Below are 21285 nucleotides of genomic sequence, written 5' to 3'. Positions count from 1 at the left end.
ATGAAACATAAGCAAATTCATTAATATTCATTCAAAATTGATATGTATGGCTTAAATAAAAATAACATACTTCTGACCCCCTCCAACGCCCCCCTACCCCCCCCCCCCCCCGCCCTTCAAGTTAACTCATGCCTTTCTCAAATGGCATTAGATTGCACTGCCACAATTCCTTTTAATAGCATCCCTATGCAAGATATACTTTAAGATTGATTTTCCTCAAGCTCCTTGAGTATTCACTAATTCATATGATTACCTGGTATTTCAGCCTTCAGTTCGACCCTGTGCCCTTCCTTGACTCGAGTCTTGGGTGTCTCAGGAGGTTCCTTGGGTTCCTCCACCTTGATGATGATGTCACAGGTCACGATACCCTCTGCAGTAGTGGCCTCACAGGTGAACACACCTGTCACAAGAGAGACAATGGATTCCATCATACATGACTGTAGGTCTTTGTAAATCATAATTATGCAAGGTACAGTGCATTTGCATATGAAACCAAGTGTAGCTTAAGAAAATGGCTGCACTCATAATGTACCATTTTCAGTGTCGATACAAGATAACTTTATTGGAAATCTCAGCATTAAAATCCAATATAATTTTTAAAATCATAAAGAGATTTACTGGTAAAAGGCTGTTTGCTGTTTTTTGCCTGTCTGCCCACATTTGCACCATTTGTGTTATAATGTGGTATAATCTGTTCATTTTCTTATTGGTCCAAAATCTGGTCTACTGACTTTTTCAGGTCTGTTTTTTTTTTGACCGGTCCAACAAGATAAAAAGGTTTTGTAGCGGTATGCTGTACTGGTACCCACCCCTAGTTGTAACCTTATTGTGTATCCAATGAATTTTTTCTCAGTGTGAGAATTTTTATCATCGATCCAATCATTCTACATGTACTTTGGCCATTCCTTGAGTGGTTGCTTAAGGCATGTTTCACCATTGTACTAGTGATTGTTACCTGCATGTTCTGGTCCAACCTTGGACAAAGCCAGGATGTGGATGTCCCCTGTAGTTAGGTACTTCGAAAACTTGGTGTCACTGACCTCCATACCATTGTGCAGCCATCGTATTCTGGGGTTTCCTGATTAAAGTACAGAACAACACTTTTTTTAGGATGAATATTAGGCAAACTTTACCTTTGCTATGTTTTAATGCAGTGGACAATGGTAAAATAAAGCATTCATTGCACTGACATTATCTATCAAAGTATGCAAGAATCAATGAAAAAAATTCAAGCGGTACAAAATATCGAAACCTACATGTAAAACTTGGAAATAAATCTAAAATGTTATCTGTAGGTTATTGACTTGAAATTCTATTCTATTCTTTTGTTTTGTTTTAAATTGCAACAATATCAAATTTGAAGTACCTGAAAAGTTACTCTTACCTAAAAGAAGACAGTATGGGAAAACACATGAAAGGAAAAATACAATTTGAAAACAACTTAAAAGACATCTTCATTCTTTAAAATTTTTCTGACACATAATCTTGATGGTAGTTTCAAGATAACATATCTGCTCTGTCTTTCAAATAGGAAATTCTAGCACTGAACAAAAGAGTTCTTATCGTAACGGTTGTGCCTCACTATGTGATCAAACTCAATGGATTTATAAGGGCTCAATAGGAAGAATGTGCTAACATTTACAAATCAAAGGTAAATATGGTAACGTTACATATAGAGCATTTTATAGAATCTGATAGAAGTTTACAAAGAAACTGTATGTCTTGAAAATATATGTTGCAGTGCTTTTAAAAAGACTTACCTGGAATCTCTGCCTTCAGTTCCACCCGTTGTCCCACAGCTACGTTGACTTCCGCAGGCTTGGCATCCTCCTGCATGGCCCGGGCCACCTCATCATCCAGCTGCAGAAAAACAGTACCACTACCATCCTGCTGCACAACACGCGTTCCTGCGCTCGCCTGCGGTTCTTCTCTTACACACGTCGTCGTCTTTACAATCCCATCCGACTCTACAATTATTCCCGGTAGTGTTGCGCCTTCAAGTTCAGCAACCGTTGAGCCATCGGCACACACACTACGAGACTCTACGGTAACTGGTAACCCTTCTCTGCTCAGCATGCTTAAGTCTTTGGGTTGGCTATCATCTTCAGTAGACGGAATCGCAGGGGCATGCGGTTGTTGGAAGTCACCACTACGTGTACCCTCATGCTGGTGGGGTGCAGCCAACACTTCAGCAGTGTGTGGAAGCAGTCCATAGGGTGTGTCTTGGGCAGTGGTCATGCGAACGCGGTGGTCTCCAACTACGTGTGCTTCATCCCCATGCATTGTTACATCCACATCAACGTCATGCAAGTCTAGTGGGGCAGTCGCAACATCCGGTTCATGCAACGGAGCTACGTTGTCAGTTAACCATGGTTCCTTAGGTCTTTCTACGTCTGACGTTTGTGACGGTGAGCCTTGCGGGGATGTCCTACTGGTTTGTGTTGAAGGAATGGCTTGTGGGGGGTGGAGTGGAATATGGTGTGGTTGCTCTTCCGATTGTGGGGAGGAGACGGGGCTAGCTAGGCTTGTTGTGTCAGTAATGGTGAAGCATTGGTCAACAGTTCTAGAGGGACTAATCTGTGCCATATCTTGGTGACTTAGTCCTTCAACATCCCCTGTACTTGTTACCAGTCTTTGTACGTTACCATTATCTCTCTTGCCATCAACTGTTTTTGCACCAGTAGCACCTACCTTCCCTGGCTTCATTGCTTCCACTGATTTTTCGATATCCTTTCTCAGTGGTATATCCTGACTATCTATTCCTACGTCTGTATTATCTGCAGAGTCATTTCTTGTAGCGTTTTCCACTAACTGGTCAGATATTAGTGCTGTCTTTTCTTGCTCACTGGGTCTCTCTACTAGCATAGCTGCCTGCCTTTTTACCTTCTGTTGCACAAGGATTCCCTCACTGCCTACGGGAGCAAGAATTCCTGTGTCAGATCTCTGACTCTCAGGCAGATCCAGCCTACCTTCTTCTACAATCTGCAGTTTATCATCAACTTTTCTAACACTTGGGTCTTGTTTTCTTAAAGTTGGTTCTTGTTGGGACTGTTTTAACTGATCTGTGGAGAAAGATTTTGGTTGAAGACTGTCTCTGTCTAAAAACCTTTGATGCCCTGTATTGCTTTCATCATCAGATTCTTCTGAACTGTATCTTCTAACCCATAATGATGTGTCTCTCTGCTCCTGCTTTGTCTCCTCAGCAAGTTTACTAGATATAGATGTTTCTCTAATTCTGTCTTCAAACTGTCTGTCATTTGAGTCTTCTTCTAGCTCATCCGAACTATAGTCTATTATTCTCATCTTCTGCTGAGATTTTGGTGAGTCTTTTGTTTTGGGTTTAATTGAAAGTTCCTTGTCATCACTTACAGATTCAGAGCCTTTAGGTTCCAATTTGGAAGGTCTTAGATCTTTGCTACTGTCATCACTATCCCTGCTTTCCGACTTCTTTTCTTGCAACATTTTTGCAAAGGCAAGTCTTCCTTTTTTTATGTCATCTGAAGTGAAATATTCCAACTCAACATCCGGTTTCCTAACCTTCCTTACTTCTCCAACTGTTGGTACAATAGGTTTTCTAGATTTTGAATCTGTTTCTATAGCCCTAGGTCTGTCTAATTCATCTATTCTTGTCACCCTATCCTTTGAACTAGATTCTGCAGAATGTACCAAAGATTTTTGAGTTTCCTTTTCTGTATCAAGTTCTAGCTCACTTGCTGCATGAGAAAGATCTTCTATACCTTGTGAGTGGTACAAATGGGAACGAATGTCTTCATCAGAACTAGCTTCATCACTACCCTCTGATGAGTATACTTCATGCAATACCTCCTCACTGCTGTAAGGTTCTCCAGCCTTTAAGCCAAGTAATCTTGACATTTCCTCAGATTTCAAGACATCGTCTATGATACTGCTTGCCTCTCTTGAGGCAAACCTGTCGGTTAGTTCTCTCTCCCTCTCATCTTCTTCCTCTATTCTACTTTGTACAGGACTCACCAGTTTGTGACTGTCTGTGTCATCTGCTCTTCTTTCCATCATTCTTTTGCTCTGTATTTTTGCAACGTGTTGTAGTCCCCTTTCTGCGAGGTTGGAAAGAACAGTTTCTGCCTTTTGCATCAGACGTTCCCTGCTGTCGAAGACGAGTTCACCACTTGTCCTCCGTTGCATGGGTTGTTTGAAGAGAGCCTCAACCTCTGTGGAGCTTTCTAGGTCTTCTGAACTATCACTGCCGTCGGTGTAAGATTGTTCTCTTCTGGAATCTGCTTCTGCAGCTCTGTCCAATGGTAACCTTTCTTCTCTGGCACTTCTTTGCTCCACGAAAGATGGGCTTGCCTCATCGGATGATGTTAACTTTATGCTGATGTCCTCACTGCTTCCAGCTTTACCTGATTCTAGCTGAGGAATTCCCATTACTTTCAACATTTTACCATCACCATCTACTTTGAAAGAAACCTCTTGTCCTTCCAAGATACCAACAGTTGCCTTATCCTTTCTTAGTTCTTGTGTTTCAATCATACCTTTACCCCTTATCTGGAGAGATGGCTTATCTTGTTGTTGTTCAGTACTAACATCAATGTCAGTTTGCCTGTGCCCCTCCCCTGTGACAGGCTTCTTTGTCACAGAAACCTGCTCATCCGCAGATTGTGATATCAATGGTGTTATGGCAGATGGAACCTTATGGAATGGGGCTGATTCTGAGGATGGCAGTGGTGTTACATGATCAGATGGAATATGCTGTACATGATGGTCAGTCTGTTCTTCGTCAGCAGATACGTACGGACTCAAGTCTTCATCGTGCAGCTCGGCTTCCCCCAGTACTGATGGAGTACTGACTGTACTGCTGCTTTTGTCTGCATCAGGTGTTATTACTTTAAATAATGCAGCACCAGTCATGCTTTCTCTACCTGGAGGAGAGAGTCTCTCTCCTGAAAGAGTCTGCTTTGATGGAGCTTGCGATTCTTCAGCATCCACAAAACTTTCTTCAGTTTCCAAGCCCTCTGACAATTCTTTTGGCCTTGGACTTACAGTTGTCTGAATACTGGATTCTGTAGATGGTTCATCTTGAAGAATTCTCCCTGTCATTGAGGAAACACCATTTTCCTGTCCAACAGATTCCTCTTTCTGTTGCTCATGGTCTGGTGTACTTCTTAATGTTTCAGCATAGCCAGTCTTCTGTTTTATACCAGGTTTGGCAGGTGGTTGTGTAGATGTCTTGATCTCTGTTTCGTTTTCATCTGATGTCTTTTGGATTTCAACTTCAGGCTTGAGCTCATCTGGAGCATCTTCTTTTGTAGACTCGTCATAAGATGTCTTCTGTGATATCTTAATTCCAGGTTTGGATGAGGGAAACTCTTCACGATCTGTTTCAATTTGTGCAGTAACGTCTGTTGGCTTCGTTGACTTCTTGGGATACTCTTCTTCTTCGAGTTTTGTTGAAGTTCTGAGACCCAATCCTCTTTCTGGCTTGTCGTCTATACTCTTTGTTGATTCCTCATATGTTGTTTTCTGTGTTATTCTCGTGGGATAAACTTCTTGTTGTGAATCCATCTGTATTTCCAGATTATCTGTTGGTTTTGGTGTCTTTTGTGGATACTCGTCTTCCTTAAGTCCTGTTGATGCTCTTATGCCCAAACCTTTTTCAGGCTTGTCGTCTGGACTCTTTGTGGACTCCTCGTAAGTTGTTTTTGGTGTTATTCTGGTTGGGTACACATCACGTTGTGAGTCCAGTTGTACTTCTAAGTCATCTGCTGGCTTAGGTGACTCTGATTCCTCAAGTTTTGTCGATGTTCTGAGACCCATACCTCTTTCTGGTTCCTCTTCTGAACTCTTTGTTGATTCCTCATAGGTTGTTTTCTGTGTTATCTTAGTGGGATACACCTCACTTTGTGAGTCCAACTGTATTGCCAGGTCATCTGTTGACTTAGGCAACTTTTGTGGATACTCTTCTTCCTCGAGTTTTGCTAATGTTTTGAGACCCACTCCTCTTTCTGGTTCTTCCTCTGAACTCTTTGTTGATTCCTCATAGGTGGTTTTCTGTGTTATTCTAGTGGGATACACTTCACGTTGTGAGTCCAACTGTATTTCTAGGTCATCTTTTGACTTGGGCAACTCTTTTTCCTCGAGTTTTGCTGATGTTTTGAGACCTACACTTTTTTCTGGCTCATCATCTGTTGTCTTTGTTGATTCCTCGTACGTTGTCTTTGGTGATATTCTTTTGGGATACACATCACGTTTTGAATCCCTCTGAATTTCTACGTCATCCTTTGGCTTAGGCTGCTTTTGTGGATACTCTTCTTCTTCAAGTTTTGTTGATGCTCTGATGTCCATGTCTCTCTTAGGCTTGTCATCAATACTTTTTGTTGATTCGTCATATGTTGTTTTCTGTGTTATTCTTGTGGGATACACTTCGCGCTGTGAGTCTAGCTGTACTTCAAGCTTGTCTGCTGGCTTTTGTGGATACTCCTCTTCCTCGAGTTTAGTTGATGCTCTGAGACCCACACCCCTTTCAGGCTCTTCTTCTGAACTCTTTGTTGATTCTTCATATGTTGTCTTCTGCGTTATTCTTGTAGGATATACCTCACGTTGTGAATCTAGCTGTACTTTCAGGTCATCTGTTGACTTTGGTGGCTCTTCTTCTTCTGCCAGTGCTTTTGAATCTCTGAGATCTAAACCGTTTTCAGATTCACGATCTGTACTCTTTCTTGACTGGTCAAATGCTGGTCTGTCTGTTATAATAGTTGCCTTGGCAGGCTTTGGGTATGTCTCTCTTTGAGCTGACATGTGTATTTCCAGGTCGTTTGTGTGAACCATTTGTGAATACTCCTCTTCTTCAAGTTTTGTAGTCATTCTGATGCCTGATATTGTCTCAGGTTTACCATCTGCAGTCTTGGGGTACACTTCATTCTGTGATTCTAGCTCTATCTCCAGGTTGTCTGTAGGTTGCTTTCTTGTTTTGTCATCGTCTTTCTCTGGCTTTGGATGTCTGTCAATATCTTTCCTTTGTGAGCCTTCTTGTCTCTCAACTCCATTACTGTCTGGTTTCTTTGCGTATTCTTCTAAAGAAGTTTTCTGTGACACTTCAAGTCCTGCTGACGGTTTGTCGTAAACTTCATTCCCAGTGTCAATGTCTACGTCCAAGTCTTTAGACTTGCTTCGTCTTAAGTCACTGTCCTGTTTCTGAGGCTTTCCTGAATCTAAGTCAACATGGAAATCACCACTGCCAGCAGTGGGACTCACAACACTGTCGGTTTGATCTATGGAGACGGCTGTGTCCTCCTCTGTATGGAAATCTTTGCTAGCTCCTTCCCGGTCTACTCTGTGCAGTTCTGGCCTCTCTAGTCTTCCACCTTTGGAGAGAGAGGCATGCATATGTGTGTCTTGACATGGCGTGATGGAAGGTGTTAGTAGTTCTTTTGGCTGGGAATGAACGAATGAGTCTTGGTCATGGATGGTGGTTGGCTTGGATTTGAATTGTGAAGAACTTACACTTGAGGGTTTACCTCGTTCTGTGATGCCCAAAACTTTCCCAGCATGCACTTCCAAATCCTCAGGCTTGTCGTCACTGTCAAGATCGAGTCGGCCTGATGACTCGTCTAGTACTACCACCCTGGCATGCGACGGGCCCTTCTGGGCCTTTGGCCATTTTGGTTTCGTGGCCGGTTTAGCCGCAGAGGGCTTGGTCAGGCCTCCAGCATGCAGTGCATCATCATCATCATCACCAGCAGGCACACCCTTCACAGCAACACCTGTCCCGTGTGGCGCCCGGGAATGGAAAGGTGACACGTCACCTGCCACAGGTGGTGATTCGGGTGGAGGCACACGATGGACAGGTGAGGGGATGGAAGGCACACGTGTGGACCTCACCTCCTGATCTTCTGAGAAAGGGTGCGACTCGGTGACGGTGTTGGCCGTGCCCTCAGAGCTGAGCTCCTCCTCCTCTTCGTCTGCAGGTGGAAGTGTCTTTCTAGCGAACATCCCTTCTCTGTCCTCCTCTGCTGCCTCAAGCTCATCTCCATCTGGTAAACACAAGAGTTATCAGGAAAGCCTCCACAAACAAAAACATAATCAACAATGAATGAACCTTTTTATTGTTGATTCATGCCACAAGTGGCCGAATGGAATGACAGCCTTATGGTCTTAATAAACAATGTATCAGTGTAAGGGCTCTGGTTGGAGGATTAGTCCCCTAGTCCTTCCCATTGCTCCCAGACCCAGACAGATAAGATGATGACTGTCATATTGATTTGATTTTGATATTGAATAGCTAACAGACTAGCTACTACTGGCAATGCAAAATATCTATCAATCTAAAACTACATTTTGAATTATTTCTTCCTCTATGAAGCACATAGTTAGAAAGTACAGATGTTGAACAGTAAGTCATAATCATCAGTCCATAACATTAGATAGATGAATCCAGTTGATGTAAATCTACTCTTACCAGCTATGAGCAGTTCAGCGCTGCACTTGACCGTTCCGTGAGCGTTGGATGCCACACAGGTGTAGGTTCCACTGTCGCTAGGCAACGTGTCGTAGATCTCCATGTTGAAACTGCCCTTCTCTTCGAAAATCTCGTAACGATCTCCTAGCAAAAAGGGTGTTTAGCATTGAGTTCAAGTTAACAGGTCATGATAGCTGAGCATTGGTGAATGTCTACTAGTATTTCTTTGCTTGAAATTGACCATTATTTATGTGTGTGATATTTTTAACCATCCCTTGAAGCACCAAAGCTTCACATAATGATTGTGTATTGTAGGCATTCAGGGGTTATTTTCAATTCTACAAAAAAAATGTTTTACCTTCTGTCAGGACTGTGTCTCCCTTCATCCAAGTCACCCTAGGTTTGGGGTTACCCGACAACTTGCAGGTCAGCTGTGCGATGCTGTTCTTCTCACAAACCTCATCCTGCAGGGCCCGGCTGAACTTAGGGGGGCCTGTTTAGTAATGATGACATGATATGACACTTTATCACATGAATATCTATTTTGACAGGAAAATCATGGGGCAAGCACAAGGTGTACTTTAATTATACTAATCTAACAATGTCATTAATGGTTTCTTAAAGGAAAGTCTTAAAGAAAAAAGGAATCGTAGAATTACTTGGTCCAGCAGTCTCATCCTCTTCCTCAGATACGCCTCTCTTTAATGGTGATTCAAGTTCTGAAAAGAATTATATTAATTTCTTAGTTCCATTCAAAGGAAAGAAGCAGCTCAACAAGTTTCAGTAAACTAACGACACAGGAAACATACAATCATTTATATTACGTTATAAGTAAAATATGCAAACAGTTGTCCATTGTAACAGTTATCAAGTTTTTTGTTAATATCTGAGAGTTTCTTTAAACCAATGACATGTTGTATGCACAATCAATAATGTTTTAATAAGACTTATTTAAAAGAAAATTGTAATAAATCAAATGTACTTTTGTAAACTAGTCTAAGAGAGAACTGTTGCCTGTCTAAGTAGCTCCTACCATTTGATAAAGAAACCAATAATTGGGTTTTGATACAATAACTGGTTACTTGTATGACTGTGCAATTATGAAAGTACATTGTATAATATTCATCCTTATCCCTGGAACCAATAGAGAATTGGCTACTTCAGTGCACTAAAGGTTACTCACCTTGAACAGTTAGTTTTGCTGATTTTGACACATCTCCTGCAGGGTTCCTTGCAGTACAGGTGTACACTCCAGAGTCTTCAGGGAAGGCTCCGTCTAACGTCAGCTCTGCCGTCTCTCCATCGTAAGACATCTTGAAGTACTTGGAGGGCTTGATGTTCTTCCCATCTTTGTACCAGGTGATCTGAGGGTCCGGAGCTCCCATTACCGTACAGGTGAACACAACCTCCTCATCTTCTGTGCAAATCTGGTAAAAAATCGTATGATAGATGTATTAGTATTGGGTTAGAATGTCCCAAAGGAATACAGATTACTTAGCAAATACAAAATTTTAGTTACGGTCTCAACTCATCAGTTTTACAGGGGAAGACTTAGTAATAGAAGGAACCAAAGCAGATTGTTTCAATAGTTTTGCTCAAAATGACTTACAAATAAAGCATTCATCAAATTTCTTAAATGTTAAAAACAATGTAACACTGTAGCCATCAATGGGCCTTCAATAACTTTCTGTTGACAAAAACTGCATTGCACTAGCTATTTCATAAATGGCAAAAGTAATACTATATAATGATCGAATTTTTAATGGCTCACTGACTCATTATCAACCAATCAGGCTATGTACATTTGCTGAAATATCATATATTTATATGAAATATCAAAATGAGCAACTTGCTAAGTTATTCCAGAGGCTTTATGATGTTTCAGTCTACATTTGTTTGTTTCTGCATGGCAGTCAACTTTTTCAAGTAGCTCAAGCAGTGCAAATGCATATGTACAAATGTAGATGCCTCACAAACTGATCTTAAAGACATTGTATCTAAGAAAAGAAGAGTCCTTACTATGTCCTTCAGCTCAGACTTGAACTCAGGCGGAGACGCCTCATCGATGCTGTAAAACATGTCAGTATCTTCTGTGGAACCACTGTCAATGGAACTGGAGCAAAGTATTAGGGGTTAGTTCTACAGAAGGGGGAAAGGTAAAAGTCAAGCAAGGTAAACATGCATTGTACTAGGCTATTACTAAAGATATGATAAATGCACTTCTAGTAGAAGTAGGTTACAAATATCAAGAGATGTTCTCATACATATGGTAGAAGAGTAGCTTTATTGTTAGATAGCTAGTTGCCATTTTACAGGAAGAACAAAAAGGTTCGTTTTTGTAGACATTAATGGAATACAGTGGACAAAACAGGTTGCCAGTCCTGAGTATGATCCTTGGCTTAAGTGTAGCTCTTGCTTGACAGCACTTTGCAATTTACACAGGGAAAACGTATTGAAGCACACTTGTTTTTTTTTTGCTTGTTTGTTTTATAACATATGGAGACAACAACGGATACTGTATATAAGGCAAGTTGGAAGACCTGAGAGTATGGAGAGGTATTGAGATGTGTTTGATGATAATTTCTGGCTTGTTTCTGTACATAATTTTCTACATGTGAACAGTTTCAGTTTGCTGTTTGTTGATCAATATATGCTCATTTCAAGCGTTGCAATGTAGATAGATAACACTTCTCAAACAATCAATTAAGCAATCAATCAATCAATCAATTAATCAATCAACCAATCATACTTTCATAAACATTTTGGCTATAAGATAATTTTGAAGTCTTTTAAGAAATTCTATATAATTTGTACACTGCAAATTTATAGCTGATAAATACATTAATAGAAACTCAAGCTAAGCATTATGATAGTTTTCTAAGGCAGGTTACGTTCATCAGGGAGGAGATGCATCTCTGTTTCATGCTCTGGGCTGGGGTACAGTAGAGGGTACGGAGGTGGGAGGGGGGCAGTACAGGGGAAGGGGTTGGAGGAGAGAGGAGGGGGATAGGGCAGAGTTAAGGAAGGGGAGGTAGGACAGGGCTACGGTCAGATTCGGACTCTTCTAGGTCTATATGGAGTTTCTGCTTCACTTAGCTGAGATGTTACAATCTGTGATTTGTGGAACTATGACTGCTGCTTGTGGATTTGATTTTTGGCAACAATTTAAACTGCACTTCAGACAAACATGTTGTTGCTTTTTTTTGTCTCAAAGCAACTATTAGATACTCATGCTTGTCTTTCCTTTAAAATCTCTTCTATGACTTAAACTAGAAGAATACTGTTTTACAATGAAGCAGTGAAACATAACTCCATTACTGTAAAAGTATAGTCATTCACTTGCTACAAAGTTCATAGGAAAGGTCCATTGAAACCAGTGGTTTCAGACTCAATCTCAATGCTGCAAAATGCACAGGAATATTTGACTGCACATCCAACATATAAACACATGAACAGACAGTGTAACAACAAATACAGTACAGACAAATACAGGTAAAATTACATGTACACTTATCATAGAAAGAAAGTCAATGTGTCAATGTGACACAATTTCTATAATTAACTAATCATAATACATGTAGTTTCATTTCTTGTAGCTGCATTTTCAATATCTCTGAGTTATCTAACTTGGGAAATCTAAGAGCTATATAATATTTCAAAAACTTAAGTAAGACTTAGTTTTAAATACTTTCAGTAATGACACAACCCATGGAAGGTTGGCAACATATTCAACCTTCTTGGAACAGTCCATGTGGTAGGAGGGGTGATACTACTAACCTTAGTAGAGATTGCAGCTGGTCTTGTGTGATCTCCTTTTGATCCCCCTCCTGTACAGTGAGAGTGAACTCTTCCGTCACTTTGCCCTCTGCGTTCTCCAGGACACAGGCATATGAGCCGCCATCGGTCACTAGGACGGTGGGGATTTCCAGGGTGGACGAGAATTCGTCACCCGAGATCTTGTAGCGTTTTCCTTGCTGGAGAGTTCGACCATCCTTTGCCCAAGAAACTGTGGAAAAAAATATAACAAGTTGCTTCACTCCATTCTCAAATTAACATAGTGTTAAAACACTTATCTCCCATTAACCTTTAACATACTGAAGTATCTCTCTGTCTCATGTATCTTTTGTATATGGTGCAAAATGCACAGGAATATTTGACTGCATTTCCAACTATAGATGTAGGCACCTATATTCTTTCTGAATAACTTAAATCGTGAATGCATCTTTCACAGCTTAATTGAAGGAAAGACATGTCGATATCAGAGATACATCTGGTAAAAACAATGATCTATATATATTGCACTAAAAGAAGAAGGTTCATTTGTGCTGTCCTTGGTGCTGAAAGTTGTACTGGGACATACAATCTCTTGTCTATGGAAACCAATGATTAACTAGAGATTCTATAACTTGCTACTTGCTGTGTATGTTTTGTCTTGCTTCAAAGGACCAAGGGAACTAAAAATCACAATAATACTCTATATTCATTCATGTTTGAAACATATTTTGTTGTGTAATAACCTCTGCATGAACCTCCTGTTGACCGTGGCACTCAAAATCATTTTAGCGATTGACCCAAGAATGCAGGAATTGGTCTATCTATGGTGACTACCCGTCTTCTGGGACCATTCTGCTTCGTATTCAACTGTCTCTAGTGGTCTCTATAGACAGGTTTGACTTAACAGCATATGCACCTTTGTGCACTGAACATTGGAGCTGTGCTGCTAATTTTTTGGCGACACCTCATTGGGTGAGCCTCATAGTATAGTGTGTGTCTGTTTGCCAAGAATTCCCAGAATTGGAAAGGCATGTCAATAGTCCGCGCGTGCGTAGTTCTATTACGCTAGTCTGCATTCTTCCATTCCCCGAAGGGAATTCCCGAGTAGCCCAGAGGGTGAAAGTGATACTCGAGCAAGATTAGTAGACAACATCTGGACAAGTCAGCTCATTAGCAATCAGAGGGTAGAGGTGACAGTTATCCATCAACCATTTCTATAGAATTGGTCTATCAATTCAATGTTGTGGCCTGAAGGTTTTTCTATGCGCCTACATCTTTAGGTTGGATACACATATTATGCATCTATTCCCAAAATGAAGTTCAATCTCTGCTGTACTGAGAAAAAAAAATGCGTACCTTTAGGAGCAGGTTCTCCATCCACCTCACAGGTGAACTTTGCACTCTTGCCCTCCTCCACAGTCTGGGAGGCAGGCGGCTCCAGGAACTCAGGTGGGAAGGGTCTCTCATCAACGTTCAGCGTGACGTTGCACTTCTTCTCACCGTGCTTGTTGCGGATGGTGCAGACGTATGTTCCCTGGGAACAAAAAGGGTTTTGATGCATTATACATAGACATAGCTAAGTTGGTGTGATTTTGGTGTGAGACTTAGCCAAGTTTGCATAATCTGATGCAATTGATATTTTTGTTCTGCATATTTCACATTTTCCACAACACAAGGATTGATAAAGACAAAAATAAAAATAATGTTGAATCACAGAAGTCATGATATTGAATGAAAACAAACAGATTAAGCAGTGTATTATTGAATAGCTTCACAAAATCTCAACATCTAATTTCCAAGAATGGATAAGGGAGCTGTCAGGGTTGTTCATCTATCAAATCTGTATGAATTAAGTATTTTATTTTGGGTAATGTTTACAGGCAAAGAAGTTGTTTTCATTTCTTTGATAACTTCTTTGACAATGGTGGGTCAAAGTAATAAAACAAATTCCTACCCTCAAACTTTACCTGACCTCAAAAATGTAAAAACGTAATATGTGTACAAGTGTGCCAGTCCTCTTAGATTCTGATTTTATCACACATCTAACATTATACAGTGTGTTAGATAAGAGTACATGATATACAGAGAAGATACACATGATTGTGTAATGAAGTACCTTGTTATCCAAAGTGACATTAGAGATCTCCAGGGAGGAGCTGAAGTCCTCAGTAAAGATGGAGAACTGGCCTCCCTCATGGATGGGGCAGCTGTCTTTGGACCAGATCACTGTAAAATATGGGAACATACTGTCACTGAAACTTGCAAAAAAAGTGCATATAATATAGTATAATATAACAATAACCATCCCAATAAGTGATTGGACAGTTTGAACAGTAAATTTCAAGCAGTATTTCTGTCGTTCAAATATTTTTTTTCTGGTCGCCAAGAAGGGAGTACAGGATGATTCTAAAACATTATCATTATTAGGATTTCACCAAAATTAAGAATCAATATGTTACATCATTGTTATTCACCTACTGTGTGAGTGTTGTATGTTTTAGAAGATGCTGAAAACTTGTCATAACTGTATACCAGAAATCTGGCTAAAATTGGTTGCAGTATGTACATATACAGGAATGTCACTTTAGTCATTGAACAAACTTTGCTTACTCTAAAACAAGACTTCACCATACAGACTTTGTGGTTCTGGTGTGCGTGGATGAGATAGATCTGTTGGGTATATGCTTGAACACTTCATACAAACCTTAGCCATTAAGCAGTTTACAATTGCAAGGTATCCAATACAGGGCTCGAAATACCACCTGCATATACAGGTTAGTGCAGGTAAAATTGGAGCTGTGCAGGTATTTCTGATGTCTACCTGCACCTAACCTGCACTGGCCCATGTACTGGGTTTTATACATAAATGTCCTATGATGTAGGTGTATGTGGATTGTTATTAGCTCCATTGACTGTTACCACCTATAAAGTATAAAAGAAAAAATAAGCAATGGTTCTTCAACAATTTTAGTATGATCCTTACTTCCTACGTTCAGATTGATGAAGATAAATTTTGTCTGGTGCATGTAATTTTCAATCAAAATCATGTTACCTGCACCAGTGCAGGTATGCAGAAAACAGCATTTCAAGCCCTGACTGTCACCATACACACCTTGAGGTTCTGGGTCCCCATCTACCTCACATCTGAACTCCACAGTGTCCCCTTCCATCACTGTCTGTTCTCCTGGCTTCTTCAGGAACTCTGGAGGAACCTTAACTTCCACCACATCGATCTGTATGGAGAGACATGGGAAGAAAAAAGTTGAAACAAATTCTAACAAAACTGTGCCACGTCATTTAGACTTTACATACTTTTTGGACTGATTGATTTTTTCTTTGTAAACTACAGAATTGTGGCGCACTGATATGCATTACAACAGTTACTCAAGAAAAAGGATAGATAAATGGTCATAAATTTCAAGTAGCATCCAATATCTTTATCAGTGACCATATACACCTCACAGTTACAAAATGTACTGTATGCTACCTGAACTGTCTAATCTTCAACATTGTAACTTTTGATACTTTATGTTGGCAGTTCCTAGTTTAATACAATACTTTATCAAGACCATCAAATGCATGCGGAATACAGTAAGTATCTGGTAGACTGCAATAAAGGTGTTGGTTGCTGGAGGACTCTCAACAAGCAAAATTCTCAAGATACATTAAGATCAATAATGAGACATAAAATGTCACATTGCAATGTATACTGCAAATTTGTCAATTGTATTGATTAACTAATTCATTCACTCACTGGTAAACAAATATTTTCACAAGGAAGCATTTGTTCCAGTAAGAAAGCTCCCCACCTTGAAGGACTTGGAGGCAGACCCTCGAATGTTGCTTGCCTCGATGGTGTATTCTGCAGAGTCCTTGAAGTCAGCACACGGGATCTCAAGTGTGTACTTGTTACCTGAAGATGTGATGCTGTAGCCATCGCCTCCTTCCAGAACCTTGGTCTTCTTATCCTTCTTGGTCCATTTCACTAAAGAAAAGTGTTCAGACTTAATCTTAGAAAAATTGAAATTACATAACACAAAGAAAAATACCTTTTCTAATTAACAGCATTACACAATAAAATGATTATTTGTGCTTCAGTTTGTTTGTATGTTTGTTCACTAAGCCACTAAGCCAGATACTTGATACAGTCATTTCTTCTATTCTAACTTGCTTGCTCACTCGCTCGCTCACTCACTCACTCACTCACTCACTCACTCACTCACTCACTCACTCACTCACTCACTCACTCACTCACTCACTCACTCACTCACTCACTCACTCAAAGTCTGTTTGTCTATTTATCTATTCACATTCAATAGTTTTGTAAACCCAAACAAACAGCACTTTATCCAATGCTATAGAGACATTGCTGAAATAGGTGATCCTAAAAAAACACAATCTCATGAAGTAAGATATTCTCTTAATTACTATTTATGCAATTGTTTTCTCAAGATAGAGACAACTACATGTTGTACTGATGTGCATCTTTTGATATACAGCAGTTGCATTTGTGTGGCTTACACAAAACAATATTTTTTGACACTTCCATTGTAACTTCTATCAATGCCAGGCCTTACCTGATGGTTTAGGTTCTCCCTTGATCTCCACAGTAACCTTGATGGGTTTGTCCACATCAGCTGTGATGTCCTGTGGAGCCTTAGGGAAGGTGGGAGGGGAGAACTTCTCTCTCACAGTCAGCTTAAACTCACTGGTCTGCTGCTCATTCGCACCTCGGGCAACAACCTACACAAAGGGGAAATATACACACACTATTGGTTAACTAGAAAATATGGGCAGGGGGATTTCTCTCACACTGTTAGCTTAAACTCACTGGTCTGCTGTTCATTTGCACCCCGGGCAACAACCTACACAAATAGAAAATGTATAGTCACAAGCTATGGTTAGCTAGAAAATATGGAAGGTGGAAGGGGATAATTTCTACCTTGCTGTCATTTCAAACTCACTGGTCTGCTGTTAATTGTATAATTTAGGCAACAACCTAGTAGACCCACTTAGCAAAACATAAACACAATGTATGGAAAGTGGAATGAAGATGAGATGGAATAGACATGGAAAAATTCTGAACAACTTGATGTAGTGTGTGAGAAGTTATTTGGTTTTAAACCATTTAATCACTTTTAAGTGAAGAAAATCTATTGTAAGTGCTTATCAATAACCACCATCTACAAGACAGTGAGTCCACAACGCTATTATATCCAGACAGAGCAAAGTCTGTTACTTACTAGTAAGGAATTCATTATTACAGATCCAACAGATATTCTTGTTTCCCTCTGCCTTTGTGCTAAAGCCTTACACAGTTGAGACCTAAAACTGACCGAAAGAACACTCATGGAACCAACAAAATTAGGTCTAGTGTGCACTATAGACAGGATTTTCAATGCTTGTGTCAATGGGAAAATTGTACATGTGACCTCACTGGCCAGATGGTCTTTATGTAGAGGTGGTCTTTATGTGTCTACAGATGGAGATTTGACTGCACACTGTATCTTCTTCCTTACCTTGTAGTTGCCCTTGTCTGTGATGAGTGCAGGTTTGATGTCCAGTGAGTAGATTGTGCCTTCAGAGGAGACAGTGTGCCGGGCGTCCTGTTTTACCTGGGTGTTGTTTATGTACCAGTTCACTGGGGAAAACAACAATAACGCTGAACTAGAATATCAATGTAAAAGAGTCTGATGTCTGTGTCTTCAGTATACAGGATTTTTATTTCATGTCATCTGCACCATGTTGGATAAAGTCATACATCTGTACAGCACATGAAGATACTAATTGCTTAATGAACAATCTGCCTGGGAATCAAATTTATTTTGATTATCATGATTTCAATGAAAAGCCTGTATAGCCAGATTCAAGTTTTCATTTCTTCTCTTACTAAATGTTTATCGTAAGATTTCATAGAGTCAATTCAATGAAATAAACTGCTGTGACATAGTCTTGTATGCTCAAACCGCATACATGAGTCATGAATAGTGTAATGATAGTTCACCTTTGTCCGTGGGGTAACCTATATCCATTGTTTTCAAAAGCAGCAAATTTAGGGATATCAAATTGATGGGCAGTGATTGCGAACAGCAAATAGCATCTTTCAAAATATTTCTGTTTGAAATTAACACTGTGCACCAACTTGATATACATACTTTTAAGAAAACAACTGATATAGGTTATCCCGCGGATAAAGGTGAACTAGTGTTACAATGTGTAGTATCTAGTTTTTCTACATACCCATTGGAGCAGGTTTCCCTGTGATCTCACACACAAACTCTGCTGCCTCCCCCTCATCTATAGTGATGGACTCTGGGGTCTTAACAAACTCTGGGGGAACTGGCACCTGTAAGGTGTACACAAAAAGGCTATCAACACACCTTGAACAGTGTAGAAGGCAAGAAGCTAAACCTTTTTGCATTAGAAAATTAGATTATGAGTCTCTCTCTCTCTCTCTCTTTCTGTATGTCTCTCTCTCATTGATTGAATGGAATGAAGTACCACTATTGATATAATCTGAGGCCATATAAGCAGATTTAGAATTAGCACTGAAAAATTGTAACATCAAAAATATTGCTTTTTTGTGGCCTCTCTGTCTTTGTGATTTTGTCTTTGTCCCTGTCTCTGTTTTGAAAAGTTTTCTTTTACCTGTTTTCTTGTTCCAACACTTAAAACACATTGAGGCTGAATAGCACAATACCTCCCCATATACCTCAAAAATATTGCAATAGAAACAGCAAGAAGACTGTCCAAGGTGGTGTCAATCACAAGAAAGGAACCACAACCATTATGGAAGATTCAGACCTACCAAGGAAATAGAGAAAAACCTCACCTCACGGATGGACAGGGTGAACTCGTATTTCTTCTGCCCGCGAACGTTCTTGGCGATGACACTCCACTTGCCGCTGTCGGCCATCTCTGTAGGGAGCAGACTCAGGAAGGCCTTGTTGTCCTCCGTTCTGATCCGGATACGCTCATCCTGGGACAGCTGTTTCCCCTCCTTGTGCCAAGTGACTAAGGAAAACGGATATTCAATTGATGAAAGTCCTCATATGCAGCATGTGTTTTGTTATTATTTCATAAATGTGTGATGTAGAATAGATAAGAGGTAAGTTAAAGTTGTGTGCATACAAGATTGAATTCTATTCTAGTCAATTCTCTCTCCCTCTCTCTCTCTATCTCTCCCACACACAAACATATCACTGAAACACAGAGAGAGAGAGAGAGAGACAGACAGAGACAGACAGACAGAAAGACAGACAGACATAGTCAATAGAGAACATACAGATAGGAAGGGTCAGTTACAATGCTAAGATACAAAAGCAATATCTATGACACATTGCACCACTCTAAATCTTGGGCTAAGAAGACATACTTTCTTGCAAAACATACACAAAGAGACAAAAGGTCTTGTGCTCTTTGCATACTGACAGATAGACACATATAACGGAAACACAGAGAGAGACAGAGACAGACAGAAATACAGACACAAGTAGGCAGGCATAGTGAATAGGGTATACATGTTGTACAATGTAGGAACAGGCAGAAACAATGGTAAGATAGACAAAGGCAATTTGTATGACACATTGCATAGTTCTAAAACCAAAGGCTCTTGTGCAATTCACATACCAACAGGTAGGGGCTCTCCTCCCAGCTCACACTCAAAGCTGTGATTGGTTCCCTCATCAATGATGCCAGACCGAGGCTTGGTCAGGAACTCAGGTGGGCATGGCTTCTTGTTCACCTGTAGACAGGTAAACACACAGGTAAGAACAAGCTGTGATGATAACATTACAGTATTGCTTTGACATTTATTGCACAAATTCTGTAGTATAGATTCCTGCTATCCTGTCCTTGGTGCTGATTCTTGGTTACCCTGGAGTTTTTTTTTTCATTGGCTGTTAGTTTACTGATCCTTGGTGCTGATTGGCTTTTACTTGACCAGTTACTGATGCTGATTGGCTGTTAGTTTACTGATCTGGGTGCTGATTGGATGTTAGTTTACTGATCCTGGTGCTGATTGGCTGTTAGTTTACTGATCCTTTGTGCTGATGTTACCTTACTGATCTTCGGTGCTGATTGGTTGTTGGTTACTTGTCTGACATATATCAAGTCATTCTATAAAGCCTGAAGAAGGTAAAATCTTACATTGAAGTTGAAGTCGCATGACACCTCTCCCTCAGAGTTGATGACCTTGCAGACGTACTTTCCTGCGTCGCTGACCGCGGCCGAAGGGATGACCAGGGAGTGTCTGTCTCCGTCATCGATGATCTGGTGCTTCCTGGTGTGGACTACCTCCTCATCATCCTTCAGCCAGATCACTGGGAAGAAAATATGGTTTGTTAAACTTTAGTTATGATTTCAGCATGGCATACATGTCTAGTGAGCAGTCTAGTCTAGTCATCATACTACAAATACATGAAGCAAAAGGATAGTTTTCTTAGCCAAATTGTATAAAATTCTAACACAACATGCTGAGTTCTAACTGACATTTTAATTGTATAAAAAGATCTAATACTGTATAATATATTGATCAAAATGTCATCTTCCTCATTGAATCCACTCATCTAAAATGATTGGAAACTAAGATATTTACTTTGTGGACTATTTCAATGTTGGATGAATGTCAAATACTGAATACGTAAAGAATAAAAAACTTCAATCATTCGACAAATAAACTGTAATGCATTCACCCATCCATCCATTCTACCTTCAGACCTGTACATTAGACACTGCCCTGTGGACACTGTCTACTGTCGCAGTGGCAGATTTGGTATAGATTTGATGATAAACTCTGGTGGGAATGGTGACCCTATTCATTTGTCATTCACTCACTCGTTCCTACCTTTAGGCTGAGGTTCTCCATCGACCTGTACATCGAACACCGCTTCCTGTCCCTCCTCTACAGTGGTGGACTTGGGTTTGATGACAAACTCTGGAGGGAAGGGTTTCTCCTGGACAGTCAGGGTGAAGATGCACTTGTCCTGGCCACGCTTGTTACGCGCCACACATGCCCAGTTTCCCTCATCAGAGAACACTGCGGAAAAATTTTGTATAGATTTACTATATGCCAAAAA

General features: G+C 40.3%; 2 protein-coding genes across 2 annotated transcripts in view; both read right to left on the bottom strand.

Moving 5' to 3' along the window:
* LOC118405945 (obscurin-like) overlaps positions 1–3462 on the bottom strand; it is a 7105-nt gene extending 3643 nt beyond the window's left edge. Inside the window, exons 1-3 of the mRNA XM_035805798.1 lie at positions 1761–3462; positions 956–1078; positions 254–400 (exon numbers count right to left, since the gene is read on the bottom strand). Of these exons, the coding sequence (XP_035661691.1) occupies positions 254–400; positions 956–1078; positions 1761–3462 (1972 nt within the window). The remainder of the gene's footprint in view (positions 1–253; positions 401–955; positions 1079–1760) is intronic.
* LOC118405652 (muscle M-line assembly protein unc-89-like) overlaps positions 3377–21285 on the bottom strand; it is a 125005-nt gene continuing 107096 nt past the window's right edge. The window contains 19 exon segments of the mRNA XM_035805226.1: positions 3377–3584; positions 3586–8009; positions 8435–8578; positions 8793–8927; positions 9094–9153; positions 9618–9861; positions 10454–10547; positions 12212–12440; positions 13565–13742; positions 14325–14434; positions 15321–15441; positions 16018–16193; positions 16786–16951; positions 17728–17849; positions 18449–18554; positions 19041–19222; positions 19838–19952; positions 20357–20529; positions 21054–21245. Of these exon segments, the coding sequence (XP_035661119.1) occupies positions 3543–3584; positions 3586–8009; positions 8435–8578; positions 8793–8927; positions 9094–9153; positions 9618–9861; positions 10454–10547; positions 12212–12440; positions 13565–13742; positions 14325–14434; positions 15321–15441; positions 16018–16193; positions 16786–16951; positions 17728–17849; positions 18449–18554; positions 19041–19222; positions 19838–19952; positions 20357–20529; positions 21054–21245 (7013 nt within the window). The 3' untranslated portion in view covers positions 3377–3542.

This window comes from Branchiostoma floridae, chromosome 18, assembly GCF_000003815.2.
Source record: "Branchiostoma floridae strain S238N-H82 chromosome 18, Bfl_VNyyK, whole genome shotgun sequence".
Classification (NCBI taxonomy): Eukaryota; Metazoa; Chordata; class Leptocardii; order Amphioxiformes; family Branchiostomatidae; genus Branchiostoma; species Branchiostoma floridae.
Note: the sequence above shows the minus strand (reverse complement) of the source record. Positions and strands in the feature narration are given on the sequence as shown.